At 43.5% G+C, this 19,081-nt stretch overlaps 2 protein-coding genes across 2 annotated transcripts; both read left to right on the top strand.

The window, feature by feature from the left end:
* Positions 1 to 1,916: 1,916 nt before the first annotated feature.
* prox3 (prospero homeobox 3) lies at positions 1,917 to 6,575 on the top strand (the record flags this gene model as incomplete). Its single annotated transcript, XM_080838431.1, has 5 exons — positions 1,917 to 2,023; positions 3,146 to 4,829; positions 5,127 to 5,234; positions 5,685 to 5,885; positions 6,387 to 6,575. Coding segments are annotated over exons 1-5 (2,184 nt in total). The 5' UTR covers positions 1,917 to 2,021.
* A 1,629-nt stretch (positions 6,576 to 8,204) lies between these two features.
* Positions 8,205 to 15,840, top strand: tmem179ba (transmembrane protein 179Ba; the record flags this gene model as incomplete). The annotated part of the gene is made up of 5 exons (XM_080838430.1): positions 8,205 to 8,300; positions 9,357 to 9,553; positions 10,045 to 10,176; positions 11,088 to 11,166; positions 15,682 to 15,840. 5 exons carry the CDS (start codon positions 8,205 to 8,207, stop codon positions 15,838 to 15,840), a joined length of 663 nt encoding a protein of 220 aa, XP_080694556.1.
* Between the last annotated feature and the right edge of the window lie 3,241 nt (positions 15,841 to 19,081).

Genomic DNA, 19,081 nt, shown 5'->3' with positions numbered 1-19,081 from the left:
TCACAGATGTGAACTGACTCCATTCCCATGTTGTATTTATTTGATTTCTGGTAATGTGAGTTCAAAGCACGCATGCTCATAAAATGTATTTACAGTGCCTTCCACGCTCTCTTGTTCAACCATCAACCATCCTTTTTTCTGCCATTCTCTTCTCTTCACCCTTGGCCTCAATCACTTTTTATCTCTATAGCTCTCTGCCTGCCTTTCTCTGTCACCTTGCCCAAGGCTGTTTGAGTTGCCTACTCTCTCTCTCTCTCTCTCTCCCTCCCTTACACACATATACACACACACACACACACACACACATATACACACACACACACACTTTCTCTAACATGAAATCAATGGGCAAACACTTTTGCTGCCCATCGATCCCTTCAACACTCTCTCTCTCTCTCTTTCTCTGGCCATTCCTATCCCTCCCTTTATCCCCTACTGTTCAGTCCTTCCCTCGTGGGTGCCAGGTTTTTAAATTCCAGACACATTTTGAATCGCTTAAATATGCCAAATCGTTACTCATATAAATGAGACATTTTGTGAAATGTGAAAGTATCATCAGTCTGGGGCTCCATCACAGTGTGTCATGGCCATATGCAGATGATAACCTTAGATGGTTAGTAGCACGACAAACTAATAAAGAATGTAGTAATTACTTATTTGATCACAAAATTGGGCCTTTATATTCTTAAATGATCCTCAGATGCAAATAATCAGTGTGTGTTTCCTGCTCTTTCGAAAGGTAACCGGTTTCCAGTCAGGGAATGGCATGTAAGCCACCTGCACGTAGCCATGGTTTTGCCAAGGTTGATTTAGAGAGTGGGCTACATCCCCCCCAAAAAAGGACAACAGAAGATTTGTGTTCTCAGCAGCTGAAGTTCCTGTCACAGTTTCCCGTTACACGAATGAGTGACGAATAGATGGAGAGAGCACATTTGTATCAAGGGATAGGATACATTTTGCAGTGCCCGTTCAACCTTCAGACTGTCTCTGTCCATTTACATGTTAGTTTATCCAGATTCCCAGTTGTCAGCTCTCTGTCGCTTTATTAAATAGGCTTTGTTACATCTCTTGTTTCCATAACAACGACGACCTCTTGGCTATCGCAGGTTGGTTGTTTTCCGAGGGGGTAGCTGTTTCAGCGAAGTGGGGGAGAGAGAGAGAGTGAGGTATTGTGCCAACGAGAGAGGGGGCATTGTAGAGTGGGAGAGAGAGCGAGGGAGAGAGACAGACAGCGAGCACGACGGACGCGCACTGTGCCCAAATTAAAACAACCCGTGTATGCCACCTTCACACAAAGTGCACGTTTACATGAGGCCACACAAACATAATATGATCCCCTGCATTTAGGCCTGTCGGGAAAAAACAGCAAATAATAATTTTGCGCCTACATTTTATCATAATATCTGACCTAATATCTGAACTAAACGGTGAGAGAGTTATGCGAAATGCTCTGTCTCTGTTGCCTGCATAACTGCCAGCGGGGCCGCGCGATTCAACATTACCCAGCCGTGCACTGACGGAGCAGCGCTGGGAAAGGCAAGCAGTTTTTTATGAAGTTGATTCTGATTGGAGGAGGCTTCCCATTGCCGGGTTGTTACCCCACGTGGAGTGCGTGTGTCTCTTTGTGTGTGTGTGTGTGTGTGTGTGTGTGTGTGTGTGTGTGTGTTAGAGAGAGAGGGAGAGAAAGTAATGTGTGCGTGTGTGTGCTCGGAGGGAGGGTGTTCCTGTGATGTATGGTGTGGGATGGGGCCACACTCAGATACAGACATCCCTCGTCCGCACCTCTACGCATGTTCTCGCCCACTTTGCAGTTACAACGCGATAGTAAACGAGGATGGGAGATGGATAACGAGAGATAGGACAGATAGCAATAACAGGAAACTCGACAGCGCTTTCCGTGTTGACCAGCACAGAGAGGAACCAACAGCGAGCGGGTCAGGGTGACAGTATAGGTTAGTGGAATATAAAGCTCTTATAACAAAGCTTCGGAGTGGAGTTGTTGTCGGTTTCCTATAGACCACATGTGAGTTTTCAAAACCTACTTTATATTTGATGTGAAGGTTGATTTGTGCGTTGTTTTGTCTGTGCGCTTAAACGGGGTTATCTGTCTCTGGCTATCTATCCATCTGCGACATAGGCTATAGGCTTTCATTTTATGAATACCCTTGCGTCAGATAAACGGCATCAGAGTTCCGTCGCAGATGTCCGAGCGAGCGAGGAAGCCTATAATATGTTTAATGCAACTTTGTGGTAGCAGCTTCCCTTTTAAAAAAACCCAGTTTAAACTTTTCATACGCCAACGTATTTTTTTATATGGTCAATCATAATGTGTGTGCATCTGATAATTTTTTCACCTCCGACATTGCTGGTAATCTACTCGTAATCGCACGCCATCTGTGTTGTATTAAATGAGAAGTAGATGATGTTTGAATAATTGATATTAATCTATTTTGGGGCAGGATTATTGAGTTCATTTTGTAACGGTATTATCCCATATGCCTAAATCTCCTCTTTTGCTCAAGTGCCAAAAGAACGCACCATGATTATCTCTGAAGCATTTAACTTAAAGCCAGTTTAAGAGAGATCTATCTGCCCCTGCGTCTGTCCGTCTGTAGTCACCCAACCATCCTCATCCATTCATTTATCTGAATGACCTACTCAACCACTCAGCTGTTCGTTTGCATGCAGATGCACAACGGTGTATAATCGCCAAACCGCTGTTCTTTTTTTCACGGTTGCGCATTTTCAGTAGTTTTTTATTACCACTTCAACGGTTTTATACGGTCATATATAACGTGGAAAATATGTCGGCTACTTTCAGTAGAATGAGTGTAGTGCATACAAAATTCAAACAGTTGTACACTAGTGGTCTGTGATCTAGGACTACAATAATCTCATTAAAAATATTTACTCTCCTTCACTCCCTCCATCTGTGTGTGGCAGAGAGAGAGGGAGGGAGAAGGTGATAAAATAAACAATCTGAATAAACAGTGGACACAGCTGCCCATGGCCTGATAACAGGAAAAGAGGACAGATAGAGTGGTAGATGGTGCTGATAATGCTGAAATGGTTAGGACAATGAACTTGAACATGCCTCATACCATTATTGTCTTTTTCAAATGTGAAACAATATGTACTTCCCCAGGAATTTGAGAAGTGGAGGGGCAATGGATTCCCCTTCTGATCTGTTCTGTCAGCAGTCATCCCCAATGTGCCCTTTCGGCCTTTACCGCAGTCCTTCTGGGAGCGCACCGTCAGCACCTCGCTGCCCAGGAGGTAGCCCACCAACCTACCCCCTCATGTCCCCTCTGCTACACCCCAACAGCGCCTCTCAGAGTTGGGGTGGCTACCGGCAGCGCCCAGGCCTTTTCCAGGCACCATCCTTGGAACAGGATCTAGAGGATGGTATGGAGGATCAAGAGCAAGAGGATGATCTGCTGGTGAGGGGACAAGCAGCTGCTATGGCAGGGCCTACCCTGCTTTCTCACCTCTTCCCTGGGGGTATGAGGAGAGGGGTTGTCTCTGAGCCAGAAGAATGGTGCCAGGATGTCCTTCAGGTGAAGAGGCTGAGGATGGAAAATATGGGCAAGAGAGATGGAGAAACACAAGAGGGAGAGGATGAGAAAAGAGGGAGAACAAGGAGTACACAGCGTAAGGATGAAGAAGAGGGACGAAGTGGAGGGCAGCCACGGAAGGGAAGCCGAGAGGGGAGGAAGCGGCAACGGCAGGAATTGAAACTTCAGCTGCAAGAGACCAGGGAGAAACTTCTTGAGCTCCAGAAGAAAGTGTGGAAAGCTTATGACAAGCAACAGACACAAGAGGATCAAAGGAGGGATAAAGGGAAGAGTGAAGGAGAAAAAGGGCTGGAGGAGGCAGATGAGATGGAAGAGATGTTTTTAGAGGAGGGAGAGGAAGATGATCATGCTTTCAACACAGACGACCTTCTTCCTACAGGCCATATCGCCTCCAAGAAACATTCCCAGCAAAATATGAATGGAACCGGTGATCTTTCCCCAGATGAAACTATGGACTTGGATGTTGATTTGGACCAGGACCTGGACAGAGGGAGTGTGTGGGTTGGCTGTGGTTTGGTCCATGGGGAATGGGAGGGTCCAGGTGGGGGGCAGAAGTTTGCCCAGGCCCTCAAACAGGAGCTGGGTAGTGCTGTGGCACGAGTTATTGACCGGGTGATCCGCCTCTACGCTGACAGTGAAAACTCCACCCCACCCAGCTCTGCCGCACTGGTCGTCCATGACCATCGGAATGGTGGGTTTTGCTCGGGGTTGGTGAATATAGAGGAAGAACAGCGAAGGCCAAGTGGGGCAGCCTTGAGTCAAGCTCTCGAGCAATCAGAGGCCTCTTCACTGGTTCCCAGCAGACACCAGGAGAAAAGGAACAACGGCCACTCAGGCTTCCCACCCAACCTCCACAGAGGGCCCATGACACCCCACTCCAACCCCAACTTGCCCCATCTCCCTCAGCCCCCTCTACCAGCTCTGTTACCCCCTCGCGCCAAAGAGCCCTTCCTGCCTTCTTTCCCCTCCGGCCCCCCAGGCGTCCCCCTCCCACTCCTCCACTACACCATGCAGCACCTGTTCGCCCGCTCCCTCTCCAACATGCCTCTGCACAAGGACTCCATCCCCTCGGAATCCTTCCTCGACTTCCGCTCTCATGGCCACTTTCCACCGCTGCCACTGCTGGGGCAGCTGGAACCCCCTCTTTCATCTTCCGGCCGAGGGAGAGATGGAGGGATAAGAGGAGGAGGGAGCGGAGGAGGGATGGGTGGGTTGGATGGTGGAGACGGATCCCTTTACCTTGGCGCTGCATCCATATCCTTTGCTGGAAGGGGTCGGGATGGGATATTGGGACGTGCTGATACGTTTAGAGCTTATTATGATTATAGGATTGCCAGAAGACCTTTATGGAACATTTAAAAGGGAAAGGTTTAATCTAGGATCTGGTTCTCCCTTGCCATAGAGTAACCCAATTCACCATTAGGTAAAAGGCCAAGATCATGCTAGATTTATCTGCGATTCAAAATTATTGTGTCTATGTTTGTATGTTGTAATTTAACTTCTTTTGTGAAAGCAAATTACCTCTGTTTAAAAATCCTTGACTGTCTCCACTCTCAAGAGGGCCTGTCACCATGCCACCTCAAGAAAGCTAAGCTGATGTTCTTTTACGCTCGCTACCCAAGCTCTAACACGCTCAAAACCTACTTTCCTGACGTCAAGGTACCTCACATGAACCCTGTGAATACAGTCCTCACACTACAAAAATCTCTCTGTTAGTTTCAAAATACCACTTAATAAATAAATAAATACCTCTGCGATACAAACATCAAACATCAATAAGCATCTGTGGTAAATACTAGGATCTGTTTGAAAGGCACGAAAACTGTATATTATTACATTTATAATGTAGGAATTTCTCATTTCTATGTGTACTTGTACTTTTTTTTAACTATCACAACCTGGCATACATAAGTTATCACAATAAAATAATAAATTAAGAGCTTAGGAATCTGTACTTCAGTTATTTATTATAATAATATTCAAGGATTGTGAAATGTTTATCACATCAGTTGTACATATTTAGCCTTAACTTCATTATCCTAAACTTGCTTAATGAATAAACTGAGACATCTTACTCAAAACTAACCTGTTGCATTCTTACCTTTCCAGTTCAACCGCTGCGTCACCTCCCAGCTCATCAAATGGTTCAGTAACTTTCGTGAGTTCTTCTACATTCAAATGGAGCGGTTTGCTCGACAGGCAGTCAGAGACGGGGTGATGGCACCCAGGGAGGGTCCACTACGTCTGGGTCGCAACTCAGAGCTCTTCCGCATCCTCAACATGCACTACAACAAGAGCAATGACTATCAGGTGTGTGTTTGTACATGTGAGCCTGTGCAATTTTTTACTTTGTTTATGTGTAACTTAAGTGCAAATTGAATGTTTTTTGTGTCTGAATGGCCACATTTTTTCTTTGCAAAAGCAATCAGGGGGCACAAGCAGCCTTGAAACAACCAACTTCCGGACAAATGTTGTATGGCAGCGCTATTACAGCATAGTAGCGTATAACAAACCTATTTAGTTATGTCTTTATAGCCTACTTTGTACATGTTTAGTGTGGTCAGGGCCTACCATATAGCCTATATGTTAGAAGGAAACTGTTAACTGTTCAAATGTAGAAACAATTTTTAAGAAAAGGTATGCAACAGCTGATTGGCATCTGTGTGGTTTTTTTTTTAAATAAAATAGCAGGTCATCTTTGCATGGTGGTGGTGGTGGTGGTGGTCAAACTGTCAAATTGTCAATTGAAAGGTTTAGGAACCACTGATTTAGGCTCATGTTGTCATCCCTCTCCCCCAAACACATACACAGGTCCCTGAGAGGTTTGTGGAGGTGTCTGAGTTGGCTTTGAGGGAGTTCTTCAATGCCATCCATGGTGGACGTGACACTGACCCCTGCTGGAAGAAATCCATCTATAAGATCATCTGTAAGCTGGACAGCCCCATTCCTGACAGCTTCCGCCTGCCTGGGTGCCCTGTAGACACACATCGATCCGTGTGAGGCGTGGGAATGTACACAAACCCCTGGCCTTGTTATATGACACTTGTTTTAGCACACAAAAACAATCTCTCTCTCCTTCTCTGGCATCATTACACACACACACACACACACACACACACACACACACACACACACACACACACACACACACACACACACACACACACACACACACACACGTATACTGTACAGGCATGCATCCTCACATACTCACCTTGTCAGACCCCAATTCTAAAATGAATTTGTCTCTGACTTGACACAGTATTTCCTATGACCATCTTAAATATAAATGAACAAACAAGAAGTTTTAGGCTGAAGTCAGTGAAACTTTTTTTCATTCAGTCCTGCTATATAACAGCTGCACACAGGGCTCGGGCATTGAATGTTGAGTTATGGTGTTGCAACAATGGTCTTATTTCAGCTGTTGAGTGTTGTGGTCCTCAAAATTTGAGCTTGCACTTTCTATCCCTTCACTGAAAGGAGTGGAAAGACATTGTTGTATGCTATTTTGCATCATCACAGCAATGCGACTGTCGGATTGTTTGCATTTATTAAGGATCGTTTGTGATTTGGCAGGCTTTGTATGTTTCAAAAAAGCACATTTTGTCATTTTGTCAAAAAAATAATATGTATGGGTGTTTCTATACCAAGTTTTTGAGCCTGGTTTTTTTCTGTGAATTTTGATGTGAAAAGTCTGTGTAATAAACATACATTTTAAAAGCATATGGCTTCTTTAGGCATTTTTGTGTGGAGACATCTTTAATGTCATCTAATCATACATTGTAATATATATCTATACGACGTAATGATGGGTCAATGTTACCACTTACATATTTTTATGAATAAACATATATCCCTGTACAGTATAAGCATATATCTCAGTCCAGTCCACAAGTCATTCACAACGTCATGCTACTGTTCACTGTCTTATTAAAATAAAACGTGATGAACTCATGCTACGTGAGGTTACACCATGACTAATGAGACTAGACCCTTTATAAACTCCTTAAGAAGATCACCAACGAGCGCCCAAATCAGGGCACCTGACCTAACCCATAACTATTATCCGTGACGGGCAGATTGAACTAAGTCTAACCGCCTGACAATGAGCACGAGACTCTGAAGTATGACTATGAAGGCATGGTCCCTCGGCTGTAATCAGATGGATAGGCTATGGGACACAGATCAATTACGTCTAGCCGCATAGAAGTGGCCTGAATTAGGCCTACTGACTGGTGAAAGTGCCCTTTGACTTGACACGTTTTGATTAACTATTTTAATTTAAAGCGTAACGTTAACAACAACCAATGAACTCAGGCCTTGGTTAACAACAAAATGAGAATTGAAATACCCGTTACACGACTTGCCACAGCATGCCACACTTCATAACACAGATGACTGCTACATAATACAGTATGGCTTGTTTCGAGTGTATGCGCAGAAGATAACCAAGTGAATTAAAAACCTGACGTAGCCTTTGACACGAGTTATTTGGCCATCTAGTCTACAGGAGGGCTTTGTGGGGTTAACATACCGCTTCTACGCAAACTGTGTCGAAAGCGCGCTGCCGTGAGTGTTTGGTGTGAATAAAGAGAAAGTACGCGCGTACATGTGACCCACTGTCCTGCAATGGCGCTTCCGCTGTTACTACTACTGGAGCTCGCGATATACACTAGCTGCTTTATTTGCGGGATTGTTACAGCTGCTTTGGTAACTGTTGTGCAGGTAGGCGGACAAATTCATTGTTTTTTTTCACTGTACTTTAGTTTTAGCCGACATCCTTTAGTTCGAATAAGTGCTTCCTTGAAAGTTGATATGCGTTGGTGAGACTTGCTACCTTGATGACGACTGCTTTCAACTTTTGCACATGATCACTACTGTTCAGTAGGCTAAATCTGAATTTTTCTTTTTGCGATGTCACGTTATTGAGACATAACTAAAATCAGTGCGTTCCACTAATATGCCTAATTTACTTTGAAAACAACACAAATGATCACTGGTGGGTTTTCCGAAACTTACTATGAAGTTTCACTTTTACTGCATAGGCTATTGGTGGGCTGTGAAGAAGACAGTCACTACATCTATGAGCCACATTATCTGAAGTTGACAATTGTATTAGATAGACTATTTGATATAGGAGAGAGAGGAGGTGATTCAATTTAACCGACGCTGTCAATTGCAGAAGACAGCTTGGGCTATCATGTCGTGTTTGCTACCTTATTGATTTAAAGCTACAAGATTCCACGTCTTTATCCTGAGAAGCCTGGACTAAAGAAGTCCTGTCTGAATGATAAATGAGGTGCAACAAGCCATTTTTACAAGTTAGAGGAAGGGATACAAATGTGGAACTAACTTCGACTTCCATCCCCAAAGTGACTTTGCGCTCATGGTCGATCATGTGACTAAATGCCTCCTCCTACCCAATTAGCTTTTCTTATTGGAGTCAGATGAGACAGGAACAGGAGCGCGGACAGTGGTTAAAGTGCGAGGATGGCAGTGAACCGTCAACGGTTTCAGAGGGGGATTTCCCATAATGTTTTTTTCCCCTTTTGTCTGCCATCTCAGTTGTCTTTGCAGACTGTAGCCTACCCACGGATATTTTTTTCACTGACATAGTTGGCCTTCAAAGCAAATGATCTAAGCAACTATAGCCTATAGCGGTTAAGAGATGAGCAGTTTGACAGCTTACATTCCTCATAATTAATGTCATTAATACATGAGAAAATAATAATGAATACAGTGAAAATGTTGAAATTACAACCCTCTTGTCTTTCTCTGTAGGGCCACAGCGGGGGAAAGTGCTTGCTGTATGGTACGCTAAAGTACAATGAAACTTTCAAGGTTATCAGTGTAACGTCCTCTAGTTCCCCATCTCTCTGCTACTTTGTGTCGGCCATCTCTGTGTGTGTTGCCATCTTTTGTTTCTCACTCACCCTCTACTGGGTCTACTCCTGCTGTGTGGATGGAGAAGTCAATAGGTGAGAAGGCCTTCCCATTGCCATACTCAGACATGTGTTGGTATGTGTCCTCAAGTATATCTATGTACAGAGGCTCTTTGCCCAACATAACTAACTTGTTAGTTGTCTGGTATTATGGTTGGATGTTAAATGCCCATAACACCAACGGCCCACTGAATTCAAACTAACCTAAGTATATGTTTCTTAACCAATTGGACCACTGAAAGTTGTTAACTGTAATCTGCAGACAGTATGTAGTTATATTTATATTTTAAAGGTATAAAGAATGTGTCAATTCCTTGTGAGTAATGTGTTTGCCAGCAAAAGCAAGGTTTTTTCTTTCAATATAGGAGTAACATTCAAGTTGTGTTGAATCTTTGGACCTTATCCTCAGCATATTTTGGAACATAAACTCATGGAAGTGCTGAAGTCAGTCCATACGTGGGGTATGGGTCAGCGCAGAAATGAGGTGGATGTCGGTTTAACCTTCCTCCCAACCTGTGTGTCATCAGAGAGCGGCTGTGGTTGAACGTGACCCTGGGAATGTGCGGAGTCTTCCTGTTCTTCCTGCTCATCACCGGATGCATCCTGAAGATAGGAAGAGACAAGTTATGCGAATCTATTCAGCCCTCCTCCTTTAAAAGGTAAACTCAGGACTCTATGTGATTGGTTTTGGAGCGTATTTCTGGGAAGAGTTTGGTTCAGATTGATGCTTGTAATGCAGGGTTTGATTGGAACACGATTTGGTACTAGAGGCTGTGTTTTTTATATTGGGTGTCTGCTGTCCTCCTTTCGTGGATTATTTCAGTGGCCATGGCGTCAAAATTAATAGGAGGCAGTATGGAGCAATTAATCAATGTCCAAATATTTACCCTGTTGACAGAAGATGACAGTTGGTCACTTTGGAATTTTCATCAGATAATAGTTAGTTATATGATTGTTATACAATAATAGTATATGGGGTTTGTGGCAATAGTGACCAATCTCAGCCAGGATGAAATATCCAAACTGGTGTATTGGCGTATATTGGTGTATAAAAGTAGAGATGTTATTTTTTCATTCTCAGCATTCCTTTGATAGGCGATATCAAGAAGGAAACCGTTTCTGTGCATACAGAAAGAATGTAATCGCGCCAGGGCCTTAGGTTATACTTACTCACATTATGTACCACATCAGGAATCTTAGGCTTTAATGATGCAGTACATAGTTTTGGGTGTAAAAAAAGTATATGTATACAATATATCTACTGAAACTATTCCAAAGACAAATGCAAAAGAGTGTGTTTCAGTATTCCATCACATTAAATCCACCTTGTGTCTGTTAGGCCATTCTTAACAACTTTCTTGGAGAGAGAATGTTAAACAAATGCATTTAGAATTCCATTGTCAATGGAAAAACTAAATGTTGACAACAAACAAATTACATAATTTAAAATAAAAAAATACAACAAAAGGTTGAGCATAATGGTAAATCTGTCTAAATGCAGAATCTGCATCCATCAGTTTCTTTTTTGCTTCAAGTGTCCAGTCGTGAGTAAGTATGTGCATGTTTGCAGGTGTGAAGAGGCACAGGACGTCACCTGGGCGAGTCCTGACAGTGGGAGCAAGTTCTACAGCAGTCTGCACAGTGCAGAGGTACGGCTCCCTACAGTTCTTGGTCTCTCTTCTCTGCACTCACCCTGCCTGAGCAGGAACTATGTTTAAGGTTATGGTATGCTATACTTTAGTTCTCTCTTCTCTGCACTCACCCTGCCTGAGCAGGAACTATGTTTAAGGTTATGGTATGCTATACTTTAGTTCTCTCTTCTCTGCACTCTACCTGCCTGAGCAGGAACTATGTTTAAGGTTATGGTATGCTATACTTTAGTTCTCTCTTCTCTGCACTCTACCTGCCTGAGCAGGAACTATGTTTAAGGTTATGGTATGCTATACTTTAGTTCTCTCTTCTCTGCACTCTACCTGCCTGAGCAGGAACTATGTTTAAGGTTATGGTATGCTATACTTTAGTTCTCTCTTCTCTGCACTCACCCTGCCTGAGCAGGAACTATGTTTAAGGTTATGGTATGCTATACTTTAGTTCTCTCTTCTCTGCACTCTACCTGCCTGAGCAGGAACTATGTTTAAGGTTATGGTATGCTATACTTTAGTTCTCTCTTCTCTGCACTCACCCTGCCTGAGCAGGAACTATGTTTAATGTTATGGTATGCCACACTAGTTCTTTCTCTGTCTGTTGGCCCGCCACTCAACCTGGCCGAGCAGGAACTGTGGCATTTTATCTTTCAACGGCTCTCCCAGTCTCTTCCTTCCTGTTCTATTCTTTTTGTTCCTTCATCTATTGCCACCTTATTATTTCCTCCTTCCTTCCTGCCTTTCTTCTCCTAGTTCTCCATTTCTGAGTTTATCGTCTATCCCTTCAACTTTCCTTTGTGTCATCAAGGTTACATTTGAGATTCGTGCGTCAAAATGTATGATGTTCATTTACATTCGATTTGACAGATCAGTAATGGTTCTATCTGTGGTGTGCATTCAGAGAACTATTGAGCTATAATTATTAAACACAGTTCACGGAGGGTGATTGGTTCACATCCGGTGTAGACACAATATAATACAAATTAGAAAAGGGTGGTTAGTTTCACTTACCAGTAAAGATATTCTAACTGTGATGCCATGTTAGATAAATAGATTTTTTAAAGATCAGTTCAGTTATATCGTTTACATTTTCATCTTCCAAACTTTCTTGCTAGCAAAATTATGAATGAAATCCTCGAAGCCTACAGATAAAGCAAACTTGCTTTTGATTGACAGCAATGCAAGGTTGTTCAACCTCTCCTGAGACACCGCCGACCTCATATAGCTCTTGATAAGTTTCAGTTTCAGTTTGCTAAATACCCTCTCTGCTGGGAGGTGCAAAACATTCTAAAGGCAATGCAAACCCCTCCAAAATTGCTCTGGAGTTGAATTTTAGAAATTGCGTTTAGGAGAGAAAGAAAGGTACAGTCAGAGGGGAATTGGCAGAAATTATTGAGTTGAGGTGCCTGATTTCACTCTCTGAGGTATGAGGTCCCTTGTGACACATAGAAGTTACTGTCACTCAACCGCCCACCTTTTACGTTCAGCCACAAATTCCTCGACAATATTAGCTTCGGTTCTGGACCGAGTGTCCAAGTCACTTATGCTCCAGTCCATGGCAGTGAAAAACGCTGTGTCCTCCTAACCCTAACCCTAACCCCCCTGACCTAGCCTGGGTGCCAGCCGAATTTAGCCTCGCCCACAACATTTGAGGTCGGGAAGTTCGGTCTGGCATTGCTCCGTTGGGGTAGAAATATGCCCGCACCAGAGCTGGTCGTACCAATCAAATTGCCAGGGCGGGCTTTATACGATGATGGACAGTTGATCAACAGTAACGTTATCAACCACGTCATCAAAGAGCGCTTGGGTTGAATTCGTTTTCAACAAACATGGCTGGCGCTGGAGAGCTGAGATGTGTAGATTCTGCCATCGAGTCTGTTTAAGAAGACATCGACAGCGCAATCATTTTGAAAGAGAAACAGAAAAAAAGTGGCCTACGGGATTTGGTAAAAGTTTAATTCATCAGCTGACTACTTTGCTCTGAATGGTTGTAGGTCTATCCAATTGAGCGAAGAGGCATTTTGTTTTCCTAGTTCGGTTGAAACACACCCCATAATCACACCCCAATGGAGCAGTATCAGACTAATATTCTGACTAGAATTATGAGTATGATAACGTCAGGTTACCCCTGAAATGTATCTCTAGAGGTCTCATCATGGAACATGGAACCTCTTCCTCCTTCTCTCGCCAAGTTGTTTTTTTAATATGAAGTGGAACCGTCATTTGATGAGCAATCGATGAGGCCTCAGAGAAGAGCAAAGTGCTTTTACACTGGCTCCCTCCACCTCAAATGCGATTTCCCCTGACTGGAGTGTCACATTCCTGTTATCAATACATTGCAATACTTTCAACCAAATGGTGAGGGGGACGAGGGGCATCAAGTGAAATAAAGTATTTCCTCAGACCAAAAGCCTCACTTGAGAGACTCCATGAACAGAGTACGGTGCTAAGGGCCTCAATGTCATCAGGTAAGTGTTTTGCTACAGGTTTCCCAGCATCATTCGGGCACACCAATGAGTGTCAGATAGGGTATTCAGAGAGCAGTCTGTGTGTATAGCCCATCACTGTGGGCCTGGGACTTGCACAGGTGTGTAAAGGCGATTGATGTAGCCAAAGAATATAGCTGACACTTCAGTGCTTGACCCCGCAGCATGTGATTTAACATGTGAAATGCACACAGTGATAATATAGCAAGATTATTACTTTCCCTGACACATTCGCTCGATTATCATACCCTTGCCCCCTGCAATCACTGATGCAAAAGGACACAGTCCCATCAGGAACAATTGTCTCTGAAATGATATGGCTGAGCTTATGACACTTAGCTGGCGGCAGCGGCAAGGATAGCCCCCAAGTCAGAAGCGACGATGCAGAAGACCCCCGAGCTGTCAGTGGCAACGCTGTGCCCCTCGGGCCAGTGGCAACGATGCAGAACGCCCCCAGGCTGTCCGTGGCAACGCAGAACACCCCCAGGCTATTATCAACGATGCTTTGAAAACCCCCCTTCTCCAGTGATGACGATGACATCAGCAGCAGCGAGGGAAAGTGGCCTTGCCACTGGTTGGCGACACAAATGCAGCAGTAGACAGCAGATCACAGCATCCCTGGTCCCTCGGTTGCCACGAAGACGCTGTGAGCAGGAACCATCAGGACTGTCCAAGAAATCTTTATCAGCTGCTCCGTCCTCCACCAGGCTAGGCCTTCGACCGCCAGAGGTCATTGTAGGTCCAGAATCTCTCCCTCTATTCCTCAAGGGGGGCACTAATCCCACTTCTGACACACATGTGGCAAAGAAGAATGGAAGCAGGCACTCATATATCAAGTCCTGTGCTCAATAGACGACATGACCCCAGGAAATGCCACTTTATTAGTGCAACTCTTCCCCATACATCGCACGACCCTGGGAGTGCCACATCATTTTCATGGTCATGATAATTATAATAATACTAGTGTTCTCTGAGGATGTCAGTGCTAGGCCCATGGAATCATCCTAACCACCCCTTACTTACAGTCTATTATGCAAAAATCATGCCTTTTCCCCTGGCTTGAGTGACTTTGGATCTGTGATTTAAATGCACTATACATACTATACATATTTTTGGTATGTATAGTTTGCATAGAATTCTAATATCTTGCCGTCTCTTCTCTTTCAAGTGCGTGAATTCACAAGAAAACACATTACCACACATTAACACCCAATTACCAGAGCATCCCATGGCATAGAACCCTGGCCACCATCAACAGCTTAAACCCATTGACACTATATGCAGTCAATGATTAAACCCTCTTAGCCGAGGGGTGGTCTCATACTTTTACGAGACTCCGCTAATCCAAAAATCCTCAGTACCACAGACAGGCATGGGTCAATGAGCTGAGCAAGGAGATCAGTGAATGGCTCTGGAAACAATGGCTGGCCAACATAAGTGACTGTTCAGTTGACATCAGACAGAACTTGATAGTTTAAAACACTACATCTTTATACTATTGAAAGACCAAGGTTAATAGGTTTGCTCTAACGGTATCACCAATGTTTAAAAAAAGCAATGTTGCTGAGGATATGCTTGTTCATTCCTTTTGGTCTTGCACAAACTTGTGTCCTTATTAGACTGATCTTTCGATGCGTATACAAAGCCTTTAAGTGTGACTATCAACCTATGAAACATGGCTGCGAGTAATGGTAAAGTACTACACTTAGGAGATCATGTACAATCATGATGACAAATTAAAGAATTTTGATGAGATCTGGAACCCTCTGATAATGTTCCTAAAGGGAGAGGACTGATTTACACATGCCACTGTGTGAATTCATCATGTAGATTTAAATCATTTTTCCCTTCCTTCCTGAATGCCTGATAGTTCATTCTTAATTTTTTTTTTTTAAGACACGGTTAATCATTTTAGATGAGGTGTTGCCTGAAGGAATAGTGGATTACTACATAACTGTGTTTTTATTACACCTAAATATGAGCTACAATGTACTAAGTATGTTATAATATATGTGCTTTCTGTTAATTACCTCAGGCATCGGTGTGGGTGAACTTCTTCTTCTGGCTCATCATTGGAGGTCTGGCGTTTTACCAGCGGAGAAAAGGCAGCGCGGAGTACCGTGGTGGGGAAGAGGTTACTGGGGCAAGCCCCTCTGAGACAGAGCCCTTCCTGCATCGCCCCGGGCAACCCTAGTGACCCCAACGCCCCACCTGAGCCTTATTTGCTGACATTCCCTCCCTCCCAGCTCCTCTTAAGCACAAAACTGCTCACACTCGCACAAATACCCCGTGATGGCAGGGTCTCCATGGGCTCAGATTGAAGGGGGTTAATGTGACACAGGCCATGGCTGAATCACAGCCGACATCTCTCTGGTTTTCACCCCCGCTGTCGCTGCCAAACCAGGGCCTGTTGCCATAGTTACTGATCTGGGGCTGGCAGTGTGCATAGCTGGCGGCATCAGTGCACCTCAGCTAAGTGCCAGCCCTCTGTCTCTCGACTGACCCAAGCTCATTGGAAGCCCAGCTAAATTTCAGTGTTCTTTTGAAAAATACACTAATACACGACTAGTGAGTTTTACAAGGCTGTCCTGGTGAAATGTGGCAGCTTCTAATCATTTGTGCTTTTTTAATTTAAATGTAGGATTTAAAATAAAAAAAAGAACATTTGATAGTAGGACAATATTTTCTGCCAGCGGCAGTTTGAGATGCGGTACTAAAATAAAAGTCATAAGTCAGTTGGTTTGGTTTGACCAAAAATAGGAAAAAAATCACCTTATTCCCAGACAGTCTGTTGTTCTGGAGTTTACATGTTTTCCACAATAACCTACCACGGACTACACTCCGCTCAAGTCTCTGTGGTCAGATACGCATACATATGCTGTTTCACATAATTTGAGTTGTTTTGAAAATATGATTCAGTGACCAATTATATAGGACAGTGCACCAATTATTTTTTCCCCTCATCTGCTTTTCATGTTCACATCAACCTGCCGTGCCATCCTGTTTTGTGTTTTATATAGACTGATTAACACCTCCCCCTGCTGTCTAATCACGTAACAGTTCAGCAGTTTGTCAGGATTTTTGTTTGTTTGAGTGAGCCTCACTCATATCTTACACCATCCTTTTGAGCTTACTCTTGATGCAGTTTGACTCCCTGTCATCTGTATTGTGCTAGTAAGACTCCTCATTTCATGAGATATGGGAAAAGAAGGCAAACTGAGGACAAGGGCAAATAAAATGCTCCATATTTAAACCATTGACTCCCATCATCCCTCCTTTTTTCTCTAAAGATAATATGGTTGGAGATCGGGTTTGTTGATTCAATGGGAACCTTTTTCCTTCCAGGTGCGCCAGGCTTTTGACCCAAGCCTTGTAGCCTTGAGGCAATGACAAGTGGATTTCTTTGATGCCTTCATTGGTTCTCACTGTGCTTGTTTTTTGACTCCTTAGTCTATTCCTAAGACCAGGAAGAAATGTTTTCTCTTAACTCGCTTCACCAGTGCCAGAGTAATGAGATTCATACGGTTCTTTTTTTGGTATCATCTTGCAGTGACATTTTGTACTGAAAAACCACAATAGATTTTACACGTGTGGTTTTGATACACCCACATTTATTTGTATTCCAATTCTGATGCATTTCAGAAAGCTTTCCAATAAATTGAGTTGTTTCATTTTGATTTTGTCTTGTGTCTCTATGTGAAATTGTACATTTCTTCACCACACTACAGAGAGCCTCCGTAAACATTATTTTCTTTTCTTTCTTCAAACAACCCATAATCTAAGTTAGTACAGAACGAGTATATTCTGTGCCTTCTTCACCTAGTCAATGTTTGTGTGAGTATGTGTGTGTGTGAGTATGTGTTGTCATGGTGATAAATGAGCTGAATTGTCTTAGAGGTTCAGAATCTGGTCTATGTACAGCAGGTAGGGCCACACACTGAGCTACCAGCTGCTGTGGGCATTAAAAGAGAAAACTAAATGTGGGATGAACCTCTTGAGTCAGCAGTTGGGCATCATAGGTAGCAGCTCTCCAAAAGGGGCAGCTCATTGCACAGAGGGCCAAGGGTCAAAAGAAGTACTGGAACATTTCTAGGATGAGATTTGGGTACATAGGAGTCAAACTAACCATAGCTGCTGTAAGAAATGAAGGAGGTTTCTTTGTTTCCGATGCAGCAATCTTTATTCCAGTAATGTGCAGTGACGAAGCAGCCTTACTCCGGATTCAGCATGGTAGCACTGAATAACAAGCATTCCCAATTCTAGGCATATATACTGTTTTAAGACCACTCCTAGGCCTCTAATGTAAATGAGCTAGGCTTGTAATGCAAACAGGTCTGACAACCTTTTGTTGTGGTATATGATAATCTGGTTTCTCTGTCTGAGATGGTTCTCAATGGCCTCCCCCATTCCCATACTTTGATTAATTGCAGTCACTCACACCTCAGTTTGCTTCCTGACCCCAGGTGTCTGAGCAATACCAGTGTGGGGACTATTCCTTTGTGACCATGATAAGATAACTCTTTTGGATATTCTGCTGGTGGTCACAGCAGCTGCTTGATCATGAATCTTACAGTCCACCCCTTGATGCTATGAAGCCATACATAGCATCAAATCAACTTTCTTTCTCAGAGTCACATCTTTCACAGAGTTGTCCAGTGGCGGGTGATGTCCTGCTTTAGGTTGCCCCCTCTGTGGCCATTAGGGAGTCTTACCCGTCATTGGACTCATCACCCTCGCATACACTGGTCATCTCCCAGTCCCAATAGGTAACCTATCAGGGGGTCATTCTGTAATTTGATACTATAAGATAAATATATTTTATCAGGTTTGGAGAAGCATTTGAGAACCACCACAGCCAAGGAGACAGTCTAAGATAATTGAGCAAAACACAAATGCATCTGACATCCTAAACACAAGTAAACATAAATGTAAATGGTCCCAATTGTTATCAAACATCATAGCATACATCTTCTTTTCATCTTTCCGTGTTTGTTTGTATGTGTGTGTTGAGTGTTTTGTGTGTTCGTTCGGGTAAGGATATGCACACCAGTTGTGGATATGCATATTTGTCCTGGAGAAATCACTTTCTCAAATTTCAGAGAAGACGCTCTCTGAATCTCTCATTGTCTTTCTTGTCCATGCACTCTATTGAGTGTGCCTTTCACCTTTCAGCAGATGAAGCTCTGAAAAGTTGTTCATTGGGTTGCTTTCTTTATTGTCTTCATCAGTTGTGGTCCATTTCGTTCCATCAGTCAATATCTTAAGGTGAATCTCTGGGCTTGTGGATCTCAGATCCATGTATGGTCTCAGTCATGTATGGTCTGTAGAAATCTGTTGTGTGGTGGCCGTCTGGATTTTTCTTGTTGGTCCCAGTTCTGCTTTGTGGTGGCCCTTTTCCACACCTCAATCCTCTTGACCCTTGACGCTGTGGTCAC

Source organism: Sprattus sprattus (genome assembly GCF_963457725.1).
Source record: "Sprattus sprattus genome assembly, chromosome: 5".
Lineage (NCBI taxonomy): Eukaryota > Metazoa > Chordata > Actinopteri > Clupeiformes > Clupeidae > Sprattus > Sprattus sprattus.
This window is presented reverse-complemented; position numbering and strand designations above follow the sequence as displayed.